At 35.8% G+C, this 27,685-nt stretch overlaps 1 protein-coding gene and 1 long non-coding RNA gene across 2 annotated transcripts; both read right to left on the bottom strand.

Annotated features, from left to right (window-relative positions):
- Positions 1-4,305: 4,305 nt before the first annotated feature.
- LOC139855473 (protein CYSTEINE-RICH TRANSMEMBRANE MODULE 9-like) lies at positions 4,306-5,108 on the bottom strand. Its single transcript, XM_071844700.1, has 3 exons — positions 4,920-5,108; positions 4,638-4,782; positions 4,306-4,523 (listed from the first exon to the last, which is right to left on the bottom strand). The coding sequence occupies exons 1-3, from the start codon at positions 4,966-4,968 to the stop codon at positions 4,478-4,480; spliced, it is 240 nt and encodes a 79-aa protein (XP_071700801.1). The 5' UTR covers positions 4,969-5,108; the 3' UTR covers positions 4,306-4,477.
- A 3,174-nt stretch (positions 5,109-8,282) lies between these two features.
- Positions 8,283-9,426, bottom strand: LOC139851626 (uncharacterized). Its single transcript, XR_011760678.1, has 4 exons — positions 9,169-9,426; positions 8,758-8,934; positions 8,451-8,655; positions 8,283-8,357 (listed from the first exon to the last, which is right to left on the bottom strand). It is a non-coding gene; the product is annotated as an uncharacterized lncRNA (long non-coding RNA).
- Between the last annotated feature and the right edge of the window lie 18,259 nt (positions 9,427-27,685).

Below are 27,685 nucleotides of genomic sequence, written 5' to 3'. Positions count from 1 at the left end.
TTATTATTATTATTATTATTATTATTATTATTATTATTATTATCATTTTACTAAACGTATCATTTTAATTAAAAATTATCATTTTATTTAGACTACCATTTATATTAAAATAAACATTATTACTACTATTATTATTACTATTATTATTATCATTATCATTCTTATCAATACTAGTATTATTACAAATAGATATTTTTATATAAAAATGCATTACAATAATATTAATATTATGTATCACTATATTGTTATTATTATAATGATAATCACTAAACTATATATATACAAAATGTATCAGTTAATACATAAATATATATATATTGTTATCATATATAAACCCTCATATATATTTTTTATTATTAACACATTATAAATAATGATAAATATTAGTTATATTGCATATATAAATTAATATATTAAATTGATCTAAATAACATATTATATAACAAGTATATTATTAATAATAATATATATAAACTTGTTCGATTACGATTACAGGTTTTAATAAATATACAATTGATATAGGTTCGTGAATCCGAGGCCAACCCTGCATTGTTCAATGTCGTCATATGTATTTTTACTACAAAATACGGTATACTGAGTTTCATTACTCCCTTTTTAAATGCTTTTACAATATATATTTTTGGGACTGAGAATACATGCGATGTTTTTATAATTGTTTTACGAAATAGACACAAGTAATCGAAACTACATTCTATGGTTGGATTATTAAACCGAATATCGCTCCTTCAAGTCTGGTAACCTAAGAATTAGGGAAATGGCCCCTAATTGACGCGAATCCTAAAGGTAGATCTATCGGGCCCAACGAGCCCCATCCAGGGTATGGATGCTTTAGTACTTCGAGGTATTATTTAGTATATTAGCTGCGCGCTGTATACTGGGAGATATTCTATATGCATCTTGTTAAGGTCGGTTACCAGGTGTTCAATCCATATGAATGATTTTTATCTCTATTCAGTTTGCGAAATGCCTGATATGAGATGTGATGCGTTTTATGTTGTACTCGGGTTACGTGTACAATTAAATATCTGAAATCTTGTGGTCTATTAAATTGATGAAAATGAATGATTATGATAAACTAATGAACTCACCAACCTTTTGGTTGACACTTTAAAGCATGTTTATTCTCAGGTATGAAAGAAATCTTCTGCTGTGCATTTGCTCACTTTAGAGATATTACTTGGAGTAATTCATGACATATTTCAAAAGACGTTGCATTCGAGTCGTTGAGTTCATCAAGATTATTATTAAGTCAATTATAGTTGGATATATTATGAAATGGTATGTATGTTGTCACCTTTCGATGTAATGAAAGTTTGTCTTTTAAAAACGAATGCAATGTTTGTAAAATGTATCATATAGAGGTCAAGTACCTCGCGATGTAACCAAATGTAATGTATTCGTCCAGATGGATTAGGACGGGTCATGAAAGCGCGGCTTGTAGCCTGGAATCTGAAAATGTGTCTTTTGACCCAAAAGGCATGTTGGTCCAAAACGTTGCTTGACATTTTCTGGTCACTTTGGGACGGTTTTTTATCATTAAAATCACATATTTAGACACCAAATAAGTGGTGTTGATTCCCAAGAGGTGTACCATTTCATTATGGTCACTTATGAAAGGTTGTGACTCTTTATTCACACATTTTGGTAACTATAAATAAAATGCACATTCATTTGAGAAAAGGTTCCAAAATTTTTCCTTTCTCTCACACTCTCATCATTATAGCAAACATTTCCTGCATTATACTTTTGAAAGAACACGTTTTCTTGGTCTAGAAAAGATTGTTAAAACTAGTCTTAACCCAGTATTGATTTCGTGTAACCCAAGATCGATAGGGGCGAAATACTCTATTGAGAAAGTGATTCACGATTCTAATTTCAGTCCGGTGACATTATTCTATTGGGCAATCGATATTTCCTAACACTGGATTGTTCAAAGGGCTCCAGCCTACGGGAAATCGTATTCAAATCGCCGTTGTAAACTGATAAATTAAAATAATGTCTTTTGCTTATCAAAATCAGTTTGGATCAAAGAATGAGGGTTTCGAGAAGCATTCAATCACGTTTCTAAGTTCTGAAATAATAATGACCGTCTGACTAACTTTGTTTATCGAAGAACAAGGCGTGTTTAAATTCTTAAACACTTAACCTAAGTTATCTAGTTTCTAGTGTGACTCGATTCAGGTTAGCTATTGTTTTGAGAATTTGTAGCACCTTGTTCTTGTCTTTGCTATCTAACTGTTGATTTAATTTATCTTGAGGTATTTTTATGATGTTGCTCTCAGTCTTATAAACTGAACTGTAAACCGTTTTTTGTTATCATTAGAAAAAATGATTCATATTCATACGCTTAAAAGAAATACGTAAGGAGTAGATACATCATGTATATGCCTAAGACCAATTTTAATGGGGCATCACTAATTTCCGTCAGATGACATGGAATCCCATTTGGCACACATTTGACGCCCATGACGCCCCTAATGGGGCGTCACCCCTGACCCTTAAGGGGCGTTAGTCAAGAATCCGACGAAAAAAAAAGTAGGCGTCAGGGATGTATGGACCAATCAGATTTCAGCATTAATATTTATATATTATTAATTAATATATTTTATAACCAACTACCAATAATATTTTAACACATCACTCATCACAAATTTAACACTCAAACTTAACATTCCCCATTGTTTAACATTCACTTCATGACATTGCCACATCATCAAATCAAAAAGTACATCATATGCCTTTGACATGACAGTCAGAGTTATAATTGGTATAGCTAGAGGCCTAGACAAGTGTCAAACATCGAATGTATGAAGCCTATTTTTAATTTGATGTTGAAGGCATATCCGCATATAGTTGTAACACCCCAAAACTTTAAAAGGTGTTATTCAATATGATAAGTGTTGGTTAATATTTGTTGTTAGCTAAATTGATGGAAAGTTAAAACAAAAGAAGACAACTAGAGTTGCAATAAAATGGACCTTGTGTGTAGGGATGACAATGGATCGGATATGGATCGGGTGAGGCCATATCCATATCCATTTAGTTTTTGATCATCCATATCCATATCCATATCCGTTTAATTTCAGTTCATCCATCCATATCCATATCCAATGGATTAAGCGGGTTAATGGATATCCATTGGATATTCAAAAAATGTTATAATATTTCTCAATATGTGATTAAAATAACACGTAATATAACAAAAATATATACAATGTGGCATAATTAAAATCTATCCATAATAAAGAGTGATATTTGTCGAAGATATAGCACAATTTGTTAAACTTACAATCAAACATAGACTATGACAAATTAAATGTGTAATTTTTATGTATATTTGATTACATATACGTGTTTTATTGTTATATTTCATGGTTAATTCATTATATAATTTCAAGAAACATATAAGTGTAATTGTAAATGCATTTAAAATACTAAATATGTTTGCATATATCTATATTTAAGTATTTATATATATTTCGGGTGTATTTGGATATATCCATGGATGAAAATTTTTCATCCATATCCATATCCGTATCCATTTAGGTTCATCCATATCCGTATCCATATCCATTTATATCATCCATATCCATTATGTATCGGGTGAATCGGATGGATATCCATTGGATCAGGTGACCATTGCCATCCCTACTTGTGTGTAATGTATTAAGTGAGGTACCGTCACTAAATTTTGGTCACAGATATTAGTGACTAAACAAATGTTCACTATAGTTTTATGATGGATCTATAGCGACGAGAAGTGACCAACCTATTTTGGTCACTAACTCGATTTAGTGATTAATTTTGTGTTATTAGTAATCAATAGCTCTCGTCACTAATTCTCATTTTCCTTATAATGCAACTTGTATGATTTTTTTATTTTTATTATAAAACCATTATATAAAATATCATGGTTCGGTTAGGCGTTGATCGACTTAACAGTGGCGGGTCGAAACAATTTTCCCGACTGATGCAAAACATTAAAAATTTGTAGCAAATAAAAAGATGGGGCAAAATGTTGAAATTTGACTAACATATAACTACACTAAAAGAACTTGATCGTCGGAATCGGCTGACTCATATTGACCCTTAATAGATATACCCCCTGATTATAGGCTTATATTTAAACAACAAGGAGGAATCAAATTAAATCATTGTGAATAAGACACTTGGTTTGAACACACAAAAGCTAAACCAATAAGAATCTGATTCGTTAGTAAAATCGTTACGGAAAGTTAACTTTTTGTAAAGAAAAGTGTAAGATAATGATTCCAACCAAAATAAAGAGAAAAAAAAAAAACATACATCCATCAATATCCATTTACATAATAAAAGGAATAAAGAAAACGTAATACACACAAATCATGTAGCATCCACCATTTTATTATCAACAAAAAAAAAAAAAAAAAAAAAAAAAAAAAAAAAATTCAACACTCGCATATCTTCTATGGTTGCTCTAGAAACAAGCATCCAACACGCAACAGCAACATAATGCAGCACAACTGCAACCAACATACATACATACACAAAATTAACATCATATCATATCTAAGAACATAAAAATCAAAATCTTCTATCTTCTATATGAATATAGAAATCATGTGATAATCACATACCATCCTTTCCAAAAACCATCTCCCCTGCTTTGAGTTTGAGTTTGAATTGGACCTTGATTTTGACTTTCCGATTTCATTGTAGGATATCCTACCGGTGGTGGTGCCGTTACGTACGACACTCCTTGTTGTGATGGAGGATATGCAACTGCATCATCATCATATCATCATTATCATTCATTATCATTATTAAATTAAATTAAATTTTACCATAAAATTACAAATTAACTACAACAAAAAATATAAAAGCTCAAAAGAGTCCATATATGTGAGTACAAAACTAACCTGGAATCTCGTTTTGGTTTTGGTTTTGGTTATGGGCGAAGTTACTCATGATTCAAGTGTCGTTTTGGTTGAAATAAAGTAGACTGATGATAATGAAAATTGTGTGTAAGATTTGATTTTAGTAGTTTGAGTGATCGAATAAAATGATGAATATTGAATATTGATTAGTGGGGGTTTTTAATGTGTATATATAGGGAGAGAAAAAAAATGGGGCGAAGGTTTCTGCTGGGAAGGTAATGAAAGAAGGGTCGGCGAATAGCTGACGACCAAAATACATACAAAACACGCTTAAGGAAATCTCCGTCCATAAGAAACCAACTACATGCGGGCACGTGTACTTTTTAATTTTATTTTAATTTTTTAAATATTTTTTTACTTTACAACAATGACAAAATTAATTAAAAACGATGTTATAATTGATGACGAGATTTATTGTATGTGAAATATGCATGAGCAAATGGACCGCAAAATCGAAACCGATCCCGTGCCGAACCAGTACCGGTATCAAAAATCGTATCGAATGGTAATCGGTATCGGTTTTAAGAAATCAGCGTTTTCGGTTCCGGTATATTACGATTTCGGTTCCTTTAATTACCCGGCATTACGGTACTAAATACCGAAATTATACACATACTATAAAATAGAATATTATAATTAGATAAATAGAAAAAATATTTAAAAAAATTCCTTGTTCCCTAATTACCTACGGCGTCGACTTTTCTGCAACCATAAACCTACAAAATTTTGTGCGACAAACAAGGAACTTCTTCCTTCAAGATTGTTATATTCATTGTATTTGAACTTTTAATTGTGTTAGATATATTGGCAATACAAATTTTCACCGTGGCATCCGAGTCAGCATTTAGTATGTGTGGTCGTGTACTTGACCCGTATAGTACAAGGTTGTCAAACAAAATAGTGGAAGCTTTGATTTGCACCCAAGATTGGATAAAACAATCAAATACTCCTATATTTGAAGATCAAGTAATTGATATACTAAAAGATGACGACGTCGCAATTGGTAAAATATTATGTTTTATATATTTTTGTTTCTAAAAAATATTTGTATATGTTTTTGTGATAAATAATGGTCAATTAACAAAATTTGTGTTTTTTTTTATATAGAGATAAAAGAGGCGATCAAGAAACAAAACAAAAAGGGAAAAGAGAATACGACCTCCGAAGCTTAGTTGATTTTTTTGTTAAACTTTATTTAGATGACTTTTACAGGATTTTTTTCAATCTTAAATAGACAATACATGTATGCAATTTTTGTTTTATCAAATTTTTTTCATTATTCTTATATTTGTTTATCGCATGTTCATCTTCGTCTTATTTATATATCATTGTTCTTTAACGAATAATCTACACTATATATAATGGAAAAAAATAATGTATATGTACATACATCATACCACGCCACTTTTATTATCTACACCATTGTCAAAAAATTGCGGTACCAAGTGGTTAAAAAACCGTATTGAAATGTCGGTATGGTTTCGGTTCTCCATTTTACTCAATTTAGTTACCGGTACTAACCGGTTCCGGTACGGTTCGGTATGATTCCGGAACCGATCTCATCCCTAATGTGAAATGATAATATCAACTTCTACTTCCGATTTCGTGAAGAACCTTGTTTGTAGTTTGTGGTTAGTTTGGCGTGTTTCGTGTGTCTTGGTTTGTATTTAGTTTCTTATCTCTCCACGTCGTCTTGTTTATTAGCCCTCATTTTTGCCCACGGTGTATAGTTTTACTTTGTTTTGTTTTCTTTTTGGGGGTATTTTTGGTAGCTTGTCTTGCTTGTGTTTAGATGATTTCCGTTTAGGTTGTGATAGTTTTTGTTCTTCGTCCATTGAAGCTTGGATGTATGTTCTTTAGGCTCTCAGTGTTTTTAGTGAGATGGCTCCCTTGTTAGCCGGGTTTAAGTTTTCTGAACATAAAAATTTCTAACATTCAATACACGTGGCGATTTATTTTAATCCCATCACCAAAACATTGTTCGGTACAAACTCATATTTCACATTGAAAATTAAAAAAAAAATGTTATCCCCTTGTAAGATCATGGTTTAGTCCCTATATCACTAATTAATTTTAAAGTACTATAAACGTAATAAACTTATATCTTGAACATGTTAAATCAAACAATCGCTCATAACAAATGGTCGGTGCTACGGTTATAGCTCGGATGTGGATGTTGTAATGTAAGCCCTAGTTTTAACCTCAGTAAACGAAAGGTTTTCTAATCAAACAATCGCTCATAACAAATGGTCGGTGCTACGGTTATAGCTCGGATGTGGATGTTGTAATGTAAGCCCTAGTTTTAACCTCAGTAAACGAAAGGTTTTCTGGTCTAACTTCAATCAGATTGAGAAATTTGAATTTACAGCGGCACTAAATAAAGTTGGATCAAGAATATCGTTTGAGGGGAGGCCTAGCGGAGTTGGGTTTGAGCGAAGGATGTTGGGTGCAAACTCAAATATGACATTGAAAACTTTGTGATCTTGACTTTAGAAGATAAAAAACAATTATTGCAATTATACTAGAGAATTTAAATTTAAAACTGATTAGAATTAGATGTAAACATGATATTTTATAAAAATGACCTGGTATAACAAATGACAATGATTGATACAAGAATATGATTCTCCATTGCATAAATACAAATTAAATATGTTAAGAGAAACCGAGTAATCCAGCGTCTCCATCTAATTTGTTTGTGTTTACCAACTTTGCGATTTGTTCAATTTGGTTTTTAACTAGTAGAGGGGTGCGCGCATTGCCGCGCATTTTGCGAGCGATAGTCATCTCCATACGTAATCTCGTAAAGTCCTCTGCATAGTGCTACAAAAAGCATCATTACCATAAACTGTGTGAAATTATTTAATGAGCATTTATATAATAATATAAAAAGCTAATGATCCAAGTAAACGCGGTAGTGCAGTACATGTCATGTGTTCATACTTTTAGGTTTTAGAGACTCAGCAACACAACAGATCAAATAATCAAATATAAGTTAGTCATTACACCATTTATCAAAAAAGCATAAAATTACTTAAATTATTATACTATTTATAAAACACGAAGTTATCTAATCTCTCTATATCAAATCCAACAAATAATCAACGAAAATTTCCGCTTCCTTTATCACATCAACCAATATTTATGCTCGTATTATCATCACCATCATGGCTAAAATCATGAATCTGTGGAGACAATTCACGGATAACATTTGTACTGTTTTCATGAGGGTCCTAAAGAGACATCTAAGATTGAGATTTACAAACACCATAACAACACGCCATTTCAGCAGGTTTTTTTGTCAAGAATCGACAAAACCTAAGCATGTACTAAACAAAAAACTAACCTTTTCAACCATCAAGTAGTTGCAACGCCTTAACAGTGTTGGTCGGAATGAACTGTGTTTGAAAGTAGCATTCCCTACTTGTTGCAAACAGAGAAAAACAACAAATGTTTAGGCATTTAGTGTTAAGGGTCGTGTCAAAAATGCAGCCAAGAGAAAGAGCAACTTACACTTTTACTACTGATTTGCGATTTCTGTTAACGTACGGACTGGATGAACGTAATCTTAATTCCTTAGATTTTACAAAAAGTTTCCAATATAGTCTCCCAAATTTAGAAATCAAAAGTAGCTTTGAGGCTAAATACATATATTTCCAACCAACAGAATGTGCATCACAGCCTCGTACCTAACATGCTTCCTAACGTATTTTTGCAGCTGAAATATGTCAAATTACAATCAAGGACGATCGATACGGTTACACTATGTCTAGTATTATATTTATATAAATTAAATCGAGGCAAGGCAGTATGAACATACATGGTTGCAAAAAATAAATTTTATCACCAAACTCGTATGTTGCCACGCCAAGATATGATCCAGTTATTTTCCATTTGCAAGGCTCAATTTATGAGAATTCGTTATCACAACCTCACATTTAAGGTGCTTTCCAACGTATATTCGCATTTTTGACATGGTTGCACCAAATACATAGTCCTGCAAAAAAAATACACATATCATTTTAACAACACAAACATGGTAGACAACTCATTAATAATACTATTGGAATACATTTAGGTAATAACCGTACAACAAATTGAAACAACCTTCAACATAAATTGAATGTGGTTTTTAGACCTAAAACTTATTAAACAGATGGCAAAATTAGACCTAAACTCATTAAACTAAAGTGTAGCAAGATAAATTATTTTCATTAATGATTCATGTTACCTTGCTTAATGTTTAGCGGATGTTAAATGCAAAACCCAATTCCTCCCTTTTCATGAGCAACCGCAACATCGAATAGCCACCAGAGATGCGATACGATCAAAGAATAAAAACCTTGTAAATCCACTTAATGCTCCCTGACAGTTAAACTTCAAAGTTACTGAAGTATAAAAAACACTCTATTAACTTCTTCATTCTTTATTAGAGCAATGCACCCTAAACAATCAAACAATTATAACTCTAAACCGTGGTTCCAATCGTCTATAATCATGGGTAAACAACAAACAAAAGCAATCAATATATTGTCTAATTGTGATGAAAACCAAAAAAAAAAAAAAAAAAAAAAAATCGAGAACATTTACAGTTGTTATATGTAGGCTTTAACAATTGTTGTAAGCTCATAAAAAAAAAAAACATCAAAATCATTTGCAACAGCAAGCAAAAAACTTAAAATTTCGATACACTTACAATAAGCAAACGTATGTAAAATTCTTCGATGGCTACAATAACGATGATAACAATTTTAGTTGGATTGCCTCAAACCCTAACTAATCGACCGAATACCTAATTTTTTTCGCACAAATCTAATGATCAAAATCAAAGCGATGCCTAAAACCCTAATTTATGCCGACAATGATGCTCGATTGTCAAGAATCGCGAAAATAGTAAGTTTTCCATTAATCTCGCAAAGTATGATTGAATCTCAAGTTGATTTTGAAAAATGACAACTTTCGCTCACTATTCCAATATGGCCGAAGATGAGAAGGAAAAAAACATACCTTAACGAATCTGGTGCAGCAAACATCTACAAATTTTTGTAATGAAGTATGAAACAAATGGTAGCGGTGGAGAAAATTGGTGAAGTAGAGAAAAAGATTAGTAAGTACTCTGTATTTAGAGTGAATAAAGCGATGAACAGGGCAATGGTGTTTAGGTTGCGCCGGTGTAAATGCCGGCGAGGGTGGCGTTGGTGTTGACGGCGGCGAAGATGGTGGCGACGGTGATGTTAGAGAAGAGGCTGGATAGGATGGAGAGGAAGAGTCTGGATTAGTTAGAGAGAAAAGAAAAAAAAAACACAGCAAGGTGAGGTACTGTTATACTGTAGCGGGCAATCATACTTTACTGTTATACTGTAGCGGGTAATTACGCAAATTAGTATATTGTTAAAAAATTTTACGTCTCTCACCCATTTTATTACATATGGCTAAATAGTTATGACACATTACGTTACGAGTTTAAATTTACATATCAATCAATCAATTTAATAATAATAATAATAAAAATGGATAACTCTTACCTAAAATTTAATGAATCTAACACTTGGGCCAACTATAATTACTGGGCCAAAATATCATCTTTTGTAAAACTCATGGGTGACTTATGACTATATGTATGTATTTTTATTTGTTCAGGTTTGTGTTCTTTAAGAGATGATTACTTATAAAGATGAAACCATCGTATTAAAACACGATATTGTCAAGGATCAATAATGTCATAATCGTTAACCATTAATATTTCAATCTCATTTTCTTAGAATATACCCATCTGATTTCGGTTTTTAACTTATAGCTTCCAAATTTAAGTATTGATATTTGTAATGTTAATAGTCTAGTTTTAATAAAAGAAAAATTGATATCCATAATCCTTGCAATTATTAGTGTAAGCTTCCCAAATATTATTGAATAAACTAGTGAATAACCCGTGGAACTACGAGTTTGTTTAAACACAACAATTTAATGATATGTATACAGTAGGTATTAAGTGAATGTAAATGATAAAGCCATTTAGTTTATGACCATGGAACCATGGATTCCGACTAAGAAATTTATCGTTGTTTTTAAGTCCAACACACCTTTAAATGTTTCCATCGCCAACATCATCGGGGATGCACACGGTACATGTATGAATGACACGGAAAACTATACTTTGATCAGAAAAATATAAAATAGGGTTTCATAACAACTTATCGAACCATTATACCCTTCTGTTGAGTATCGGTCAATCGAACGACAAAAACAACTTAACAAATCTGGACATCTGCAACAAAACCAAATCGAATCCCAATCAATCGTATCAAAAAATAAATAGAATCAAAATCAAATTTGATAATACCTACTTGCAATACCAATAAGTGATATTAATTTCTTGAAATCCAAATTAAATTGATTAATTAGAAAACTGGAATTATGAATAAGCCCAAGTTTGGCATGTGAGTGTTCGGAAGGATGTCTAATTACACGAGAACCATGTCTCAACAAAATCACAACTTTGAGGGTCTCCATTCACCTAATGACCACAAATAATGAATATTCAAATTATGAAATCCATTACTACAAAAATAGTTTATTACTAAAATGCCCATTTTTTCTCCCATATTTGACTCAGAGCTCATAAAAATAAAAATTTGACAATTTGCCCGCGCAAGACGCAAGGGCGCAAGGTGCTCTTTGCGACCTTGCTCCCCGGTGGACGCAAGGACGCAAGATGCCTCTTGCTTCCTTGCTTCCCGGGGACGCAAGGACGCAAGGTGCCTCTTGCGACCTTGCTTCCCGGGGACGCAAGGACGCAAGGTGCCTCTTGCTCCTACCTGAGGTCATAATCAATGTTTTCATTCAGACATTTCATCAAACACCTTACGTGCATATCTTTGTTTTGCTCTATCTGTTTGAGATTTGATGAATCTTTTTACGTTTCCTTGTTTTATTATAGATGCGACGTAGATCTAGGATTAATTTGTCATAAATGTATTTAGGAAGTAGTTATTTTTGATTACATGATTAGACGCAGATATGAATATTATCGTTGACCACTTTTGTGAACACTTTGAAATTTGAGGTTCTGTACCTTTTATTAGTGTTATTAATTAACAAAAGATGTTCATCTTAATGTGAAATGACGTTTATTTGTCAAATAAGCAACTATAGATCAGATAGCTCTTAGATAAAAATTTGAAAGAAAACAAAGATATTCACGTAAGGTGTTTGATGAAATGTCTGAAAGAAAACATTGATTATGACATCAGGTAGGAGCAAGAGGAACCTTGCGTCCTTGCGTCCCCGGGAAGCAAGGTCGCAAGAGACACTTTGCGTCCTTGCGTCCACCGGGGAGCAAGGTCGCAAAGAGCACCTTGCGCCCTTGCGTCTTGCGCGGGCAAATTTTAAAATTTTTATTTTTATGGGCTTTGAGTCAAATATGGGAGAAAAAATGGTCATTTTAGTGATAATCCCCTACAAAAAACTACAATTTCAATTAAAAATTTCAAGTTTGGTATCTTAAGTCCTAATATAATCCCAACCAGTGATCATTGTATTGCCATTATTATCATAACACTACTAGAATGACAAAATGATATAAAAAACCCCCATAAAAATGGCTATATTTAGACCCAATAAAATGACTCTATTTGGTGGAATAAGAGATCACAAGTCCTAATTTTAATCGACATTATTAAATGTCTGCTTCAATCCCAAATGATGATCATTGTATAGAATTTTTATAACAACACTAATGGAATGACAAAAGGATCAAAAGACCATTAAAAATGACTCTTAGTTGGTGAAATAAAAGATCTTTCATTATCATCATTCATTTGTTACTAAGCAATTCATATAATATTTTACCCTTCAAACAATCCTTCATTATCATCATTCATTTGTCATCATAAGATGACACAGTCTCACAATTATAATAAAAACTCAAACATACATAAGAATGTTACTTTGAAGTTGTTACCATCATATAGTTGATCGGATGTATAAGTAATTCGAGAACATCACATACACAGTTAATTCTAGTAGACTATAGCAATAATAGTCATATTTCATGATTTAATTTGAATAAAATAATTAAAAGTAATCAATATAAATTGTGATTACCTGAGTTTTTAAACTTTAGGTTGAAGACCAAAACGATTTCATTCAAGTTGCAATCGACTGCAGGTGATTGATTAGAGAAATTGAATGCATCGACATGTAGTTATACAATTGGAATCAAAAAATTATAGTGGTCATAATCAGGTGATTGATTAACATTTATGTCTAATTGAGATCATAATCAGAACATACCTTTTTCTTCTACTATTACGGTTGGCAAATCAAAAAATTATATTGGTACCCGATTAACATTTGTGTGTAATTGAGATCGTAAATCAGAACATACCTTTCTTCTGCTATTACGGATGACATATCATCTTCTTTCGATTAACTCCGACTGATTCACGTGGGTGGCATGTTGGAATCGTTTTGCGATTAACTCTGACTGATTCACGATCTAATCGATCTGGTTGAATGTGGTTATTGAAGATTAGGGTTTGTGGTATTGAATTTTGTGAGAGTCTGGGGTGTTTGAATGCTAATTTGTGAACCCTAATTAGAAAAGAAGAGGCGTGCGACTTTGATTTTTGTATTGATTAATGTTATTGTTTTATGTTTTATTAAAAAAATAATTTTTTATGACATCATCTAGAGTTTTTAGATTTTTTCCTTTTTTTTATTTAATTTTTTTTAACAAAAAAAAAATTGTTTTTATGATGTCATCATTTTAGAAATTTAATAGAAGTTATAGATAGATAAAAATTCGATACATCCTTTCTAAAAATATTGGGGAGTTTAGCGAAGATGACATATCTTTATAAGATAACACAAATGTCCTAAAATACAACGGGAGCATAACTCATGTGTGCAGATGTCTTCTATAAATCTATAATCTATCTATCTATAAATCTATAAAGAGTTAAAGCTATAAATATATTATATTATATCATTTCATTTTTGTTTCGTTGTAGCTTAATATTCATGTCATCTTTAAAGATAAATAAAAAATGCCATATAAGTATTTTAAATGGTCCATTCGGTAACTGATAAAGTTTTGCTTACATAGATACACGATTTGAAAGTTTATAACATACAATGATATTTTTTGAGGTATATAGCTTACAATAGAACAAAAGTGAAAGTATATAGTCTAATTGAGATACATCATTTATGAAAATATTGATTGATTGATTGATTGATCGATCACACATAAAGATATTAATTGATCCGGGCCGAAGACATTGCTAGGTGGGGAAACAAAGCCCAACGACACAGCCTCCTACATACTCACTTTAATCTTAATGTTTGCGGACTCAAATTTCGTCATAGAACTGGCCCCGAAAAGCGTAGGCCCAGCCCATCAGGCCATCATACATATAGTTATTTGGGAACTTGGTCATTTCTCTCATTTTCTCTAGAAAATTCCCCAACTCTCCTGTCCTAACACTCTCAACCACTTGAAATCCTAAATCCTTTGATCTCGATTTAGTCCTTGATTTGTGTTAGAAATATGTTCCTTGTATCATTGTGAATCTTACAAGGTAAGATTTGTGTGATTTCATGTCCATATATATATGTTAAATTGGGTGTTTATGTTAGCTTTTTGTCAAGTTTGGTGTCAAATTGCTCAATTATTGTTATTTTGGTGTAAAACTTGTAGGTTTATGTTCCAAAATATTTTATAAACAAATTATCTTCATATTTGAGGTTAAAATCGAGTCCATGATCGAGATTTGGTAAAATGCTGCTAAAACCGTGAGTTTGCTGCTGCAGCAGCAGAAGAACACAGTCATCCGACTATCTAGACAGTCGACCGTCGAACTATGACAGTTGACCTTTTGTGTTTGTAGAGACAGTCGATCGTTGAACCAGAGACAGTTGACCGTCGGACTAGACAATTGACCGTCAGACTCGAGACAGACTATCGTCAGTGTGATTTCGGAGAAATTTATGTTAAGTGTCAGTTTTAGCCGTTATGTTTCCCGTATGTCTAATTTTTGATTAGAGCACAATACTAACTAAGTTTATATTGTTATTAGGTGATAAGCATGAGGAAGAAGCTCAGAAGTTAGATAACTAAGTTGTTGCTGGTAATCGGTGAGTGAGTCTATTTCCGGATAGAATTTAAGTAGCCAGCCATGCTACTGTGGTTTACTCTATTATCATGCGTTATTGCGGTATTATTTCCATGTTTAGATAATGGTTGTCATGCTAGTTAGAGATTGCATTCTTATTGTTGTTATGTGATCATATGTACGCACCGTGCTTGACACTAACCGGGCCTGTGGAGGCTGGGGAATCGAAACCGGGTCTGTGAAGGTAGAGTCCGTATGAGGTCAACCTGGCCTGTCGAGGTTAGGTTCATATCTTATTGTCTGTGTATTGATTCAGCAGGATGGACTATCAGTAGACACTAGCATGATCAGCTAAGGTCGTGTGCCTGTATAAGCCGTCGATCCTCGTATTGTCCTTACATGTATGCTAGTTGGTTAGTAGCATAACTGTAGTATTGTTGTTTGCATGTATGATGTTTAAACTTGTTCAGTTAGATTGATTGCATTTACTTAGCCTAGTGTTAATCCCTCACATTCTACCCTTGTAGGTTTAGGTACTGCTAGTTGAGCTAGGTGCTGGTGTATGAAGACATGTTTGACGAATAGACTCTGATGTGAACTTTTATAATCAGTATTTTGTAATAACATAACACCGTTTTGTAAACGTTAATGATATAATGTGGATTTGTCTAATATTGTAATTGTTGTTTTGATTTTAATAATTAAGTCTTCTGTTGTGTTTCAAAAAAAAAATGGCCGGTGTTACAATCATTTTGATATGGACCCTTGCGGTCGATATTTAATTCAACCTTAGTTTTGAGCGTAATAATTATTCTCAATAAATGGTCTATCAAATCACACATAACCATTATGCGGTTAGAGATGCGTTGTTTTTGATAACTCTTGTTAATTTAGTGCAATTTGGTGTTGGATCTTCGTTGAATCGACTCAATTTGGTGTTGGCTCTTAGGTGAATCAGCTTAACTTGGTGCTGGCTCTTCGTAGAGCTGACTCAAGTTGGAGTTGGCTCTTAATTGAGCTCTCAACTTGGTGTCGGCACTTCATTGAGCAGAATCAACTTGGTGTTGGATCTTCGCTGAGCTAGTTTCTGCGACTTCAGTCGCAGAGGTTGATTTTTCTAAACTTATATTTATTAAGCGTGTTGGTCGTTTGCTAAACAACTTCTTATTAATGTTGGGTATTTTGAGTAGCTTTCCTTTATTCATCAAAGACCCGTGATTCTCAACGTAAGTAAAAAGTGTAAAATTTGACAAATTAGTCACTAGAAACGAATACATGTATCTGTCTACTACTACCTCCCAATATTCCAACATCGAAAAGAAAAGGTTGTGAGTGAAATCTAAGGGTGCGTTTGTTTACCTCTTAATTGAATGGTTCAGCGCTGAATGCTGAACCATTCAACATTCAGCGCGTTTGTTTCCGACCTCTTAATGACATATAGTGCTGAATGGTTCGACATTCAGTGCCGAACCATTCAGAGCTGGAACTATCTTTTAATCAATAAGCACATAAATTGTTGTAACGACCCAACCCGTTATCCAACCGATTACGCAAAATATATATTTTTTTATAACAGAAGGGTGCGCGGCGCGCGATCCTTGCTATGCGCGGCGCGCACAAGGCCTGGCAGCCCGCTGTCCAAAATTTCCATTTTTCGTTTAAAGATCTCACACATCCCGACACTTTTAGACTAAACGTTTTTCACAACATTTTATATTAGGTAAACTAACACGTTCCAATAATAAAACAAGTTTTACGACACTGGGCCCACATCGGCCGTTTTATGACTTTCGTACAAAATACAAGTTTTCGACTACATGAGTTTAAGTTCCAAACAAAACTACGAGCATGATGTTTGGGGATAAACTACCCAATCCTAAGTCGAAATTGAAAGTAATCCAAGCAAGCATCAAAAGGGGAAATCATCTAATCCCGAGCATACCCTTGCCACGTCCTCCTCCGAACCTAAAAATGTAAACAACGAGAGGGTAAGCTAATGCTTAGTGAATGCAATACTTATACGCATACATATATAATTCAATCACTTGCATACACCAACACAAACAACGCAATATCATTAGCAAACCGCAATAATCGAAATAATCATACGTACAACGCTATTAAAACTCACACAACCCAAAGTACACAATGTTGACATTCGACTCGATGGTGGCCGACGAAGATCGGTAGGTCAAATACGTTAACCACTCAACCCATCGCAACGCGTACGTGGCCGATGAAGAGCGGTAGGTCAAAATCATTAACCACTCACCACTACGCACCATGAGGCCGACGAAAAGTGCAACCAAAACGTTAACACTTACCTCAATCACAAGGATGGCTGACGAAAAGCGAAACCGCTTATCATCCTACGATAAGTGGCCAACGAAGAGCGAATTCCCAAACGGATAACACTCACCACTTACCCCAACACACACATGTGGCCGACGAAGAGCGATAGGTCAAATATTAATCACTCGCCACATAACCAAACATACACATGTGACCGACGAAGAGTGATAGGTCAAACATTAACCACTCGCCACATAACCAAACTCACACATGTGACCGACGAAGAGTGATAGGTCAAACATTAATCACTCGCCACATGCCTCACCTCCAATCGCGGTCGACAAAGAGTCATTCCTTCCGGATATCACTCACCACATAACGCAACCAAATATAGCCAACGAAGAGCTATCCATACGGATATCACTCACTATATTCTTCCCAACCTAAATGTGGCCCACGAAAAGTGTATCCTACTAGATAACACTTGCCACGTTGCACGCAAGCAACAAAATTATATACATACGCGTATAAATATTCCACTCACCTCGATTACTTGAAAAGCAATCCCGCTTGAGCTCCTAAACGTCCAAATGAAAATCACCTAAGCAATTCACAAACAAATATGCTAAACACTCTAGCTTATGCCCAAAACACCATAAGTGCAATTTCGACCCATTAGCACCTACTTCCACTTTGACTAAGTCAAATCTTACTCAAAAACCCCCATAATCACAATCGACTTGTGATTATGTTTCAACAACTAATTTTACTCAAGGTTTCATCATCAAAACACATTACTTGCATCAATTTTCACAAAACCCATTTTGACCTAATCTCAAGTCAAAACACCCATTTGCAAACTTACATAATTAATCACTTATAACCTAAGTTAACTAGTGATATTAACACCCGAACATGATTATCAACTAATCAATTTCATCATCCAACCCAAAACCCACCAACAATGGTTATCAACACCAGTTACTAGCTTAATCACCTATTTATCAACTAGTGGGTTTACTCAAGAACACCCAAATCAAAACCCCAATTATGAACACTAATCAAACTATGAAAACTCAGAGTTAGAACTTACCAACACAACCACAACGTAGCTAGGAGCGAGATGAACAACTTTAACACTCGAGATTTTGATCGATTCAAGCTCCTTCTTCCACAAATCTCCAAATCTCTCTCTAGAAACCTTCCTCTCTCTCTAGATGAAATGGGAGTGTTTGTGGATGTGAAATATGATCCAAAATTGGATCCCAAACTGATAATATGGCTACACATCCGGCCTCAAGTGAAAAGACCAAAATGCACTTAATTTAACTCAAAATAACAAAAAGCATAATTCTGTCACATGATAGGTGCGCGGCGCGCACCACTGCCTGTGCGCGGCGCGCACTAGCTCAAACTCAGTCTGTCAGTTTTAGTTTAATTCAGTTTCATAATACAACGTTTATGTACACCTGTACACTTGGGTTTAGGATCTTACAACTCTCCCCCACTTAAATTGGATCACGTCCCCGTGATCCTTGCCACTTAACTAACAGGACCCACACTCTATGGTCCTTCGACATACGTCCAAATTCGATGTCCACAACAATTTCCACAAATCCGAAGATTTCGCACAACTCTCTTTGGCAACTTTACTCAAAAGTTACCCTTCTGATTTAAATCATAATCCGTGATTTACCAAATTTACCAAACCGAGCACTAAGTCTCGCTTCGTCCCCAAACTGGAACGAACTCATGCCTCGATCGCATGACATAAACAAGCTAATATTCCAAATCTCGTACCAAGTTAGCAATCCCTTTAGCGTACCCTTATCATGTACATTGCTAAAGTAACAACACACCAATAGTATGGCTGACAAACAACACGATGGAGCCGACAAAAAGTGAATCCTCACGATTGGATACCACTTGCCCCACTTCCTCACGCGTACGTGGCCGACGAAAAGCGTTAGATCAAACATTAACCACTTACCACTACGCATCAAGAGGCCGACAAAAAGTGCATCCTTACGGATCACACTTACATCTCCTCACACATTGCCAAACAAAGGCGATTCCTAGCGGAAAACGCATGCCACACACCAATAAGTAGCCAACAAAAAGTGAATCCCAACGGATAATACTTACTACTTATCACACTCCAACCTTGGCCAACGAAAAGTGAATCCTCACAATTGTATAGCACTTGCCACAAAACATACAACAAACTAAGTATATGTGAATACTTAGAATCATTCCACTCAATTTGGAATCTCCCGCACACGAACCATACGTATGCACAAACATCGCTAACATGATCGCGCAAGACATAACCTATATCACGCATAGGTTCAAGAATACAATTCTCTAAAAGAGAAATTAGCATACCATCCCTCGATTACAGCACTCTACCTTGCTCAACGAGCCCGCCCATTTGTCTCTTAATGAGCTTAACCCCATTACCACCTCAAGTAGTAATTCACGTCCAAACCAAAAAAATACAATTTAACCAAAATTGTACTCTACCACAAATCGACCAATCTAGGTCCCGACACTAACTCCGGATCTACCATGAGCATCATCCGAAGTTTCACACTAAAACCTCCTCGTGTGGGAGTGTAACTTCCCCACTTGGAAATTCGTTCTGTAACCGCATCGCCATGGTAACATCATCTCGCGATAATTACCACTTTCCAAAATACGTGACCAATCTATCCATCGGCCGTAGTACCCGAATTCTCAAGAATTCTTTTCGCACACTAGAAATTGACGTTCACCGTTATCCGTTGGCGTCATTTAAGCAACGACATAAAGCCAACACAACACGCACCTTGTACAACTGTACAATGCTACCATACTTTTCTAACCATTGGGTTCATACGACCCATCACCACATCTTGCTCCAACCTTGAGCATACAAATGATCTTAACCTATCCTTAATCACTTCGAAAGAAGAGTTCATCGCAAAATATACAAACTTTATTCTTGCAATTCTCCGATTGCCATAGCTTGTTAAAGTTCCACCTAGTCACTCACGTACCTAAGGGTTTCTCTCCGGTACCCTAAGTACAATGTAACCACAACATCTTCGGAGTCGAACATTACGCTTGCAGGTATGAAAGAGGCACCTGGAATTGCGTCACTTAGACTCCACTACCAACATTTATCAAGACCGAAAGGCTCGACTACGAGGGTTCCATTCATCCGATGTCACCCATCACAACACTAAAGTGACCTTAAGTCATCCGTACCCGACGAAACTTATGTTTCATCAATTACAACACAAAAGCGACTACGCGCTACCAAAACAACACCAAAGCCCATTCTCATGGCTTGGTAAAATCTTTCGCCCAACACTAAGGAATGATTAGAAGCACCAAGTTTTACGCCCTTCGCCCGTCAATCCGACCATCATCATAGGGTAATTCCATAAGGAACGCTACCCCTCATCACACAGCGTACTAACACAAAATGCATCAAACAAAATCATAAATACCTTTCAATAGAAATATCGAAAAGTACCTGAACATCGTCGTCAGGTTCTCATGCATCACCAACTAATTCCGGACATGCCGACTTTCTGTGTCCCTCCTTTCGACAATTAAAACATGTAACCTTGTTAGAAGTCGCATTCGTACATTCACGCGACAAATGACCCCGTTGCCCGCAATTATAACACGTGGGTATAAAACCACCGGTACCACTCTTCTTCACGCTTCTGACACCCTCGGAAACACTCTTACTCTTTTTGTTTGAATGCGTCGTAGTTTCGGACTTCCGCTTACTAACATAGGAACCACTCTTCTTCAGGACAAGCGTCTTAAAACCCTTCGCCATGTCAAACAACTTGTCAAAATTTTTCATCGAGTTCCTACTAATCTTTTCTTGGTAATGATCGTTCAAGGTTCGGTAAAAGTCTTCCTTCAACATGTGGTCATTCCCGACATACTCCGGGCAAAATTGGGTCTTCGATAAGAAAACGGATTTGAGAGTGTTTAAATCCATTGACCCTTGCCTCAAAGCACGCAACTCGTCCTTAAGCTTAGAAAGATTGGCCGAAGTTCGATACTCCTTGAAAAATTCCTCCTTAAACTCGTCCCATGTGAACTCCATACCTTGTTCCTCACCATAGAGTTGGATTTTCGCATCTCACCACAACTTGGCGTCACCCCTTAGCATACTACTACCATACCTTGTCTTCTTATCGAGAGGGCACTCACTAGTACGAAAGGCCCCCTCCATATCGGAGATCCATCGAGCACTCTTGAGTGGGTCTCGTTCACCATCAAAAGTGGGAGGTTGAGCATCCTTGAAGTTTTTGTAGTAGAAGTCTCGCCTTCCTATATTATCTTCGCGAAGGACAATCTTAACTTGTTCCTTGACTAGATCGACTACTTCCTCGTTAATCGAATCTAGGAACATCTTCCAAACAACCTCTAGAAGAGCCGCACGATGCATTTGTATAATGGCCTCAACCTTGGCCGTGAACTCGGAGTCTTCGCCTTGATCATCATCATCATGTCCGTTCCTCGTCTTCATTCTAAGAAATGAACTCGGTTAGGAACGCAACACAAGTGAATTACATACACTGCCACTAAATATATTCACTATCATAAAAATATGCCACCGTTCGTACATCCCATCTAGTTCAATACTTGTTGTACATCACTTGCTTGACTTAGGTTGCAACTGTAATAATGGTCGCGAATTATTATTACGCTCACACGCCATGCCAAGCTCATGAATACAACAACTATCTCATTAGATGTTCAACACAAAACAACATGATTAGTAACAACATAATCAATACATAGCTAGTTCACCTATTCTCTAAGGCACTAACTAAAACCCGAACCAACCCGTAATCCTACAAGTCCTGCAGCAAATAAGCACACACAAAAAGTCTAAGTCTAGGCACCTATCGCAAGTCACCTAAATCCCTTAGACCATGCTCTGATACCACTTGTAACGACCCAACCCGCTATCCAACCGATTACGCAAAATATTTTTTTTTATAACAGAAGGGTGCGCGGCGCGCGACCCTTGTTGTGCGTGGCGCGCACAAGGCCTGGCAGCCCGTTGTTCAAAATTTCCATTTTTCGTTTAAAGATCTCACACTTCCTGACACTTTTAGACTAAACGCTTTTCATAACATTTTATATTAGGTAAAACTAACACGTTCCAATAATAAAACAAGTTTTACGACACCGGGCCCACATCGGTCGTTTTACGCCTTTCGTACAAAATACAAGTTTTCGACTACATGAGTTTAAGTTCCAAACAAAACTACGAGCATGATGTTTGGGGATAAACTACCCAATCCTAAGTCAAAATCGAAAGTAATCCAAGCAAGCATCAAAAGGGGAAATCATCTAATCCCGAGCATGCCCTTGCCATGTCCGCCTCCGAACCTAAAAATGTAAACAACGATAGGGTAAGCTAATGCTTAGTGAATGCAATACTTATACGCATACATATATAATTCAATCACTTGCATACACCTACACAAACAACGCAATATCATTAGCAAACCACAATAATCGAAATAATCATACGTACAACGCTATTAAAACTCACACAACCCAAAGTACACAATGTCGACATTCGACTCGATGGTGGCCGACGAAGATCAGTAGGTCAAATACGTTAACCACTCAACCCATCGCAACGCGTACGTGGCCGATGAAGAGCGGTAGGTCAAAATCATTAACCACTCACCACTACGCACCATGAGGCCGACGAAAAGTGCAACCGAAATGTTAACACTTACCTCAATCACAAGGATGGCCGAGGAAAAGCGAAACCGCTTATCATCCTATGATAAGTGGCCAACGAAGAGCTAATTCCCAAACGGATAACACTCACCACTTACCCCAATACACACATGTTGCCGACGAAGAGCGATAGGTCAAACATTAATCACTCGCCACATAACTAAACACACACATGAGACCGACGAAGAGTGATAGGTCAAACATTAACCACTCGTCACATAACCAAACTCACACATGTGACCGACGAAGAGTGATAGGTCAAACATTAATCACTCGCCACATGCCTCACCTCCAATCGTGGTCGACAAAAGAGTCATTCCTTCCGGATAACACTCACCACATAACGCAAACCAAATATAGCCAACAAAGAGCTATCCATACGGATATCACTCACTATATTTTTTCCAACCCAAATGTGGCCCACGAAAAGCGTATCCTACCGGATAACACTTGCCACATTGCACGCAAGCAACCAAATTATATACATGCGTCGTATAAATATTCCACTCACCTCGATTACTTGAAAAGCAATCCCGCTTGAGCTCCTAAACGTGCAAATGCAAATCACCTAAGTAATTCACAAACAAATAAGCTAAACACTCTAGCTTATTCCCAAAACACCATAAGTGCAATTTCGACCCATTAGCACCTACTTACACTTTATTTAAGTCAAATCTCACCCGAAAACCCCCATAATCACAATCGACTTGTGATTATGTTCCAACAACTAATTTTACTCAAGGTTTCATCATCAAAACACATTATTTGCATCAATTTACACAAAACCCATTTTGACCTAATCTCAAGTCAAAACACTCATTTGCAAGCTTACACAATTAATCACTTATAACCTAAGTTAACTAGTGATATTAACACCCAAACATGATTATCAACTAATCAATTTCATCATCCAACCCAAAACCCACCAATAATGGTTATCAACACCATTTACTAGCTTAATCACCCATTTATCAACTAGTGGGTTTACTCAAGAACACCTAAATCAAAACCCCAATTATGAACACTAGTCAAACTATGAAAACTCGGAGTTAGAATGTAACATCCCGTTTTTTTCCGTTTGTTTTCCGTTTAATTATTTTAAAAGTCCGTTATATGATCGTAACATCTTCCGTTAATACGCGTTCTTGAAATATTCCGTTTAGGTAATTCACGCACCCGCTCTTAAACTTGAGGGACTAAACTTGCCAAGAGACCAAAGATTTGACTAGGTCAACTAGTTAAACCTTTCTCCTCCACTCACTCACTCACCTCCTCTTTCTTCTTTTTGATACTTCCAAATCCTCTCAACTCTTAAACAAAGATTCATCATCTATTCAAGATTTAGCAAGCATCAAGTCAAACAAATTACATATTCGAAATCCTTGCATCTTCCTCTTCGAATCCATACCAACTTCATTGCATTTGGGTAACTTTCTAAAAACACTAGATTTCATGTTCTCGATGTTTTTGACTTATAAAAGTGTTAGTTAGTGTCTATGGCTCGAGTCTAATATGAACATATGATTTGTATGCTCGATCTCGTTGTTTTAGCATAACTAGCATGAACTTGAAGAGAGTGTGTTTGATCTTGAGATTTAATTGCTTAAATGTTTTTAGATGTTAAAAGTGCATGTATTAAATGTGTTACTAGCATCACTAGCTTCACTTTGATGTGTAGGTTGATCAAGAAAGCTTCACTAACATGATTATTGATTTTATGATTTTGGTTAGAGTTTGATAGACTTAATTATGAACTTTTGATGCATTAAATGCTTGACAATGTTGTTTGTAAGTGTTTAGTTGTATTGTATGCGTAATTACCTACGAAACGGCTTATTTTACGTGTGCATTCAATTCCCGAATCGTCAATGTGCATTTATGAACTTGGATGCAATTAATGGTGAACATTTAATGCGGTTTTGGTTGTTATAAATGTTGAATTGATTGATGAAATGTGCTTAGTTGTTTTCCTCGTCAAAATACCTTTCCGACGATATAAGATACATGTTATGATTGTTTGCGGATCATAAATTGGGATTGTTTGAGTTTTGGTTCGTGCACTTGTGTAATTTCAGCAAGCAGGATCTGTGTACTGATTGGGACGCCGTCCAGCCCTTCACATCTGGACGTTGTCCAGCCTATTTGGACGCCGTCCAAATGAACTACCAGATTCTGTTTGGGTTGGTCGTTTACCGTTTAATTCTAACTATGCTACGCACCTCCGATTAACATGTAACTTGTTTTAACATGCTCATATATGATTATAAAACTCAGAAAAATTGTCCGAGACCCGACCCGAATGTGTTGACTTTTTTTGTTGACTTTGACTTGACCAAAGTTGACTTTTATTCAAACTTAACCGAATACTTATGCAATCGTTCTAACATGCTTTTATATTTGTATCTTGCATGAAACTTGACAATGTGATTCACATGCTATCTATTAATCGAGTCGTAACGAGCCATAGGACTAATTGGACACTTTGACCAACTTCATGCTTATCGATATTGATACAACCTATTGTTTAGGTCGAGACTAGCATTCTTTCTTGCACACGTTTACTTTGTGAAGTACATTTACATTCGTGCACTCAAGGTGAGATCACAGTCCCACTTTTACTCTTTTAAACTTATACTTGGGATGAGAAAACATAAACGATTTATACTTTTATACTTTGAACACAAATACGAAAGCAAAGATACATATGAGTTAGAACAAAAATCCTCAAGTCCAATTATCATTAGTTACACTTGTAGGGTGTAAGCGAGAACTTATGTTGTGTGGCCATACGGGTTTGACGAACCCTCATTCGGATGAATGAAATGTATTTTTGGGATATAGTGTAGGTTCTAACACTATTATGCAGAGGTAAGATTCAGTTAAGCTTTGGTAATTGGGTGCTCGTGATACAAATAACATCTTTTGGGATGTATACGCTTGATATTCACTTTATACTAAATCTTGTGGTTCAAAACATACTTTATACATACACCTATGATTTCACCAACGTTTTCGTTGAAAGATTTTCTATGTTTTTCTCAGGTCCTTGAATGCTAAGTGATACATGCTTCCGCACTATAATTTTTGATACTTGCTTAGATGTCAAGTATACATGCATACGAGGAGCGTCTTTTGACTTACTTTAAATTGTGTCGCATATGTTTCAATTGTGCTTTAAACGTTGTAACATGTTAGTCGTTGAACTACTTTATAAACTTTGAAACATCTTTACATTTGAAATGAATGCGACATATTTTGGTTAAATGTTGTTTTAAAGACTTATGACCACGTAACGGGACCGAAGTAGACGGCGCCGTCAATGAAGATTTTGTTGGGTCGCTACATATGGTATCAGAGCATTGGTTGTAGGGATTTGGAGTTCATTGGTGTCAACCCCAACTCATAGGGTACATTAGTGAGTCTAGACTACAACCGGCATATAGACTTGAAGTAGGAATTACTTGACTACTTGTGCATTTATACTCGAACTCTTCTATTCATATCTAACACTTATTCCATCTTAATCTCACGTTGTTTAATTTGATTGACACGCCACCTTGACTTTATGAGGTAATGTCGAATGCACATATGAATTAGGGTAATATAATTTCCGGGATTATATTACGGTGACTCATATGGACGTTCCGACATTATAACGTAAAGAATTTAGGGCGAGTCATGAAAAATTTTCTATCTTTATTTCATATTACGATTATTATTATTGAGAATACTAATTAACGGTATTCTTGTGTCTTGAAGGAACAATGCCTCCTCGCCGAGTTCCACGCAATGAAACTCCCAAACAAGCTCTTCAACGAATGATAGCCACCGCCGTAGATGCGGCCATGGCCGGTCACTCTTCCAACAACAACAACAATAACAACAACCACAACAACAACAACAACAATGGAGCCGGTAACTCAAACGAGGGATGCTCCTACAAAGCTTTCATGGGGTGCAAACCTCATACTTTTGATGGGACCGGAGGACCGGTTGCTCTCACTCGATGGTTTGAGCAAACGGAAGCCGTTTTTAGCATAAGCGGTTGCAGGGACCAAGACAAGGTCAAATACTCCATCCACAATTTTGCCGGTATCGCTCTCACATGGTGGAACACGTATGTATAATCGGTGGGTACCGATGAAGCCCACGCTCTCTCTTGGTCCGATTTAAAAGAAAGGATGATCACCGAATACTTTCCGCACGAAGAGACCCGAAGGCTCGAAAGTGAGCTACGAGGTTTGAAAGCGATCGGAAACGACCTCAACACTTATAATCAACGGTTTGTCGAGCTAGCTCTAATGTGTCCAAACCTTGTAAATCCCGAGCCTTCACGAGTTGAACTTTACATGGATGGCCTTCCTAAGAGCATCAAACACGGGGTAATGTCATCCAAGCCTGCTAACCTACAGGAAGCTTTAAAGATGGCCCGCCAATTGATTGAAACAGTGGATGAAATCGTAGTACCGGCACCTAAGGCCGAGGATAAATCGGGTGGCAACAAAAGAAAATGGGAAGCCACTCCATCAAGCAACTACAACAACAACACCTTCACCAAAAAGTCTTTCA

Source organism: Rutidosis leptorrhynchoides, chromosome 6, assembly GCF_046630445.1.
Source record: "Rutidosis leptorrhynchoides isolate AG116_Rl617_1_P2 chromosome 6, CSIRO_AGI_Rlap_v1, whole genome shotgun sequence".
In the NCBI taxonomy this organism is placed as follows: Eukaryota; Viridiplantae; Streptophyta; class Magnoliopsida; order Asterales; family Asteraceae; genus Rutidosis; species Rutidosis leptorrhynchoides.
Note: the sequence above shows the minus strand (reverse complement) of the source record. Positions and strands in the feature narration are given on the sequence as shown.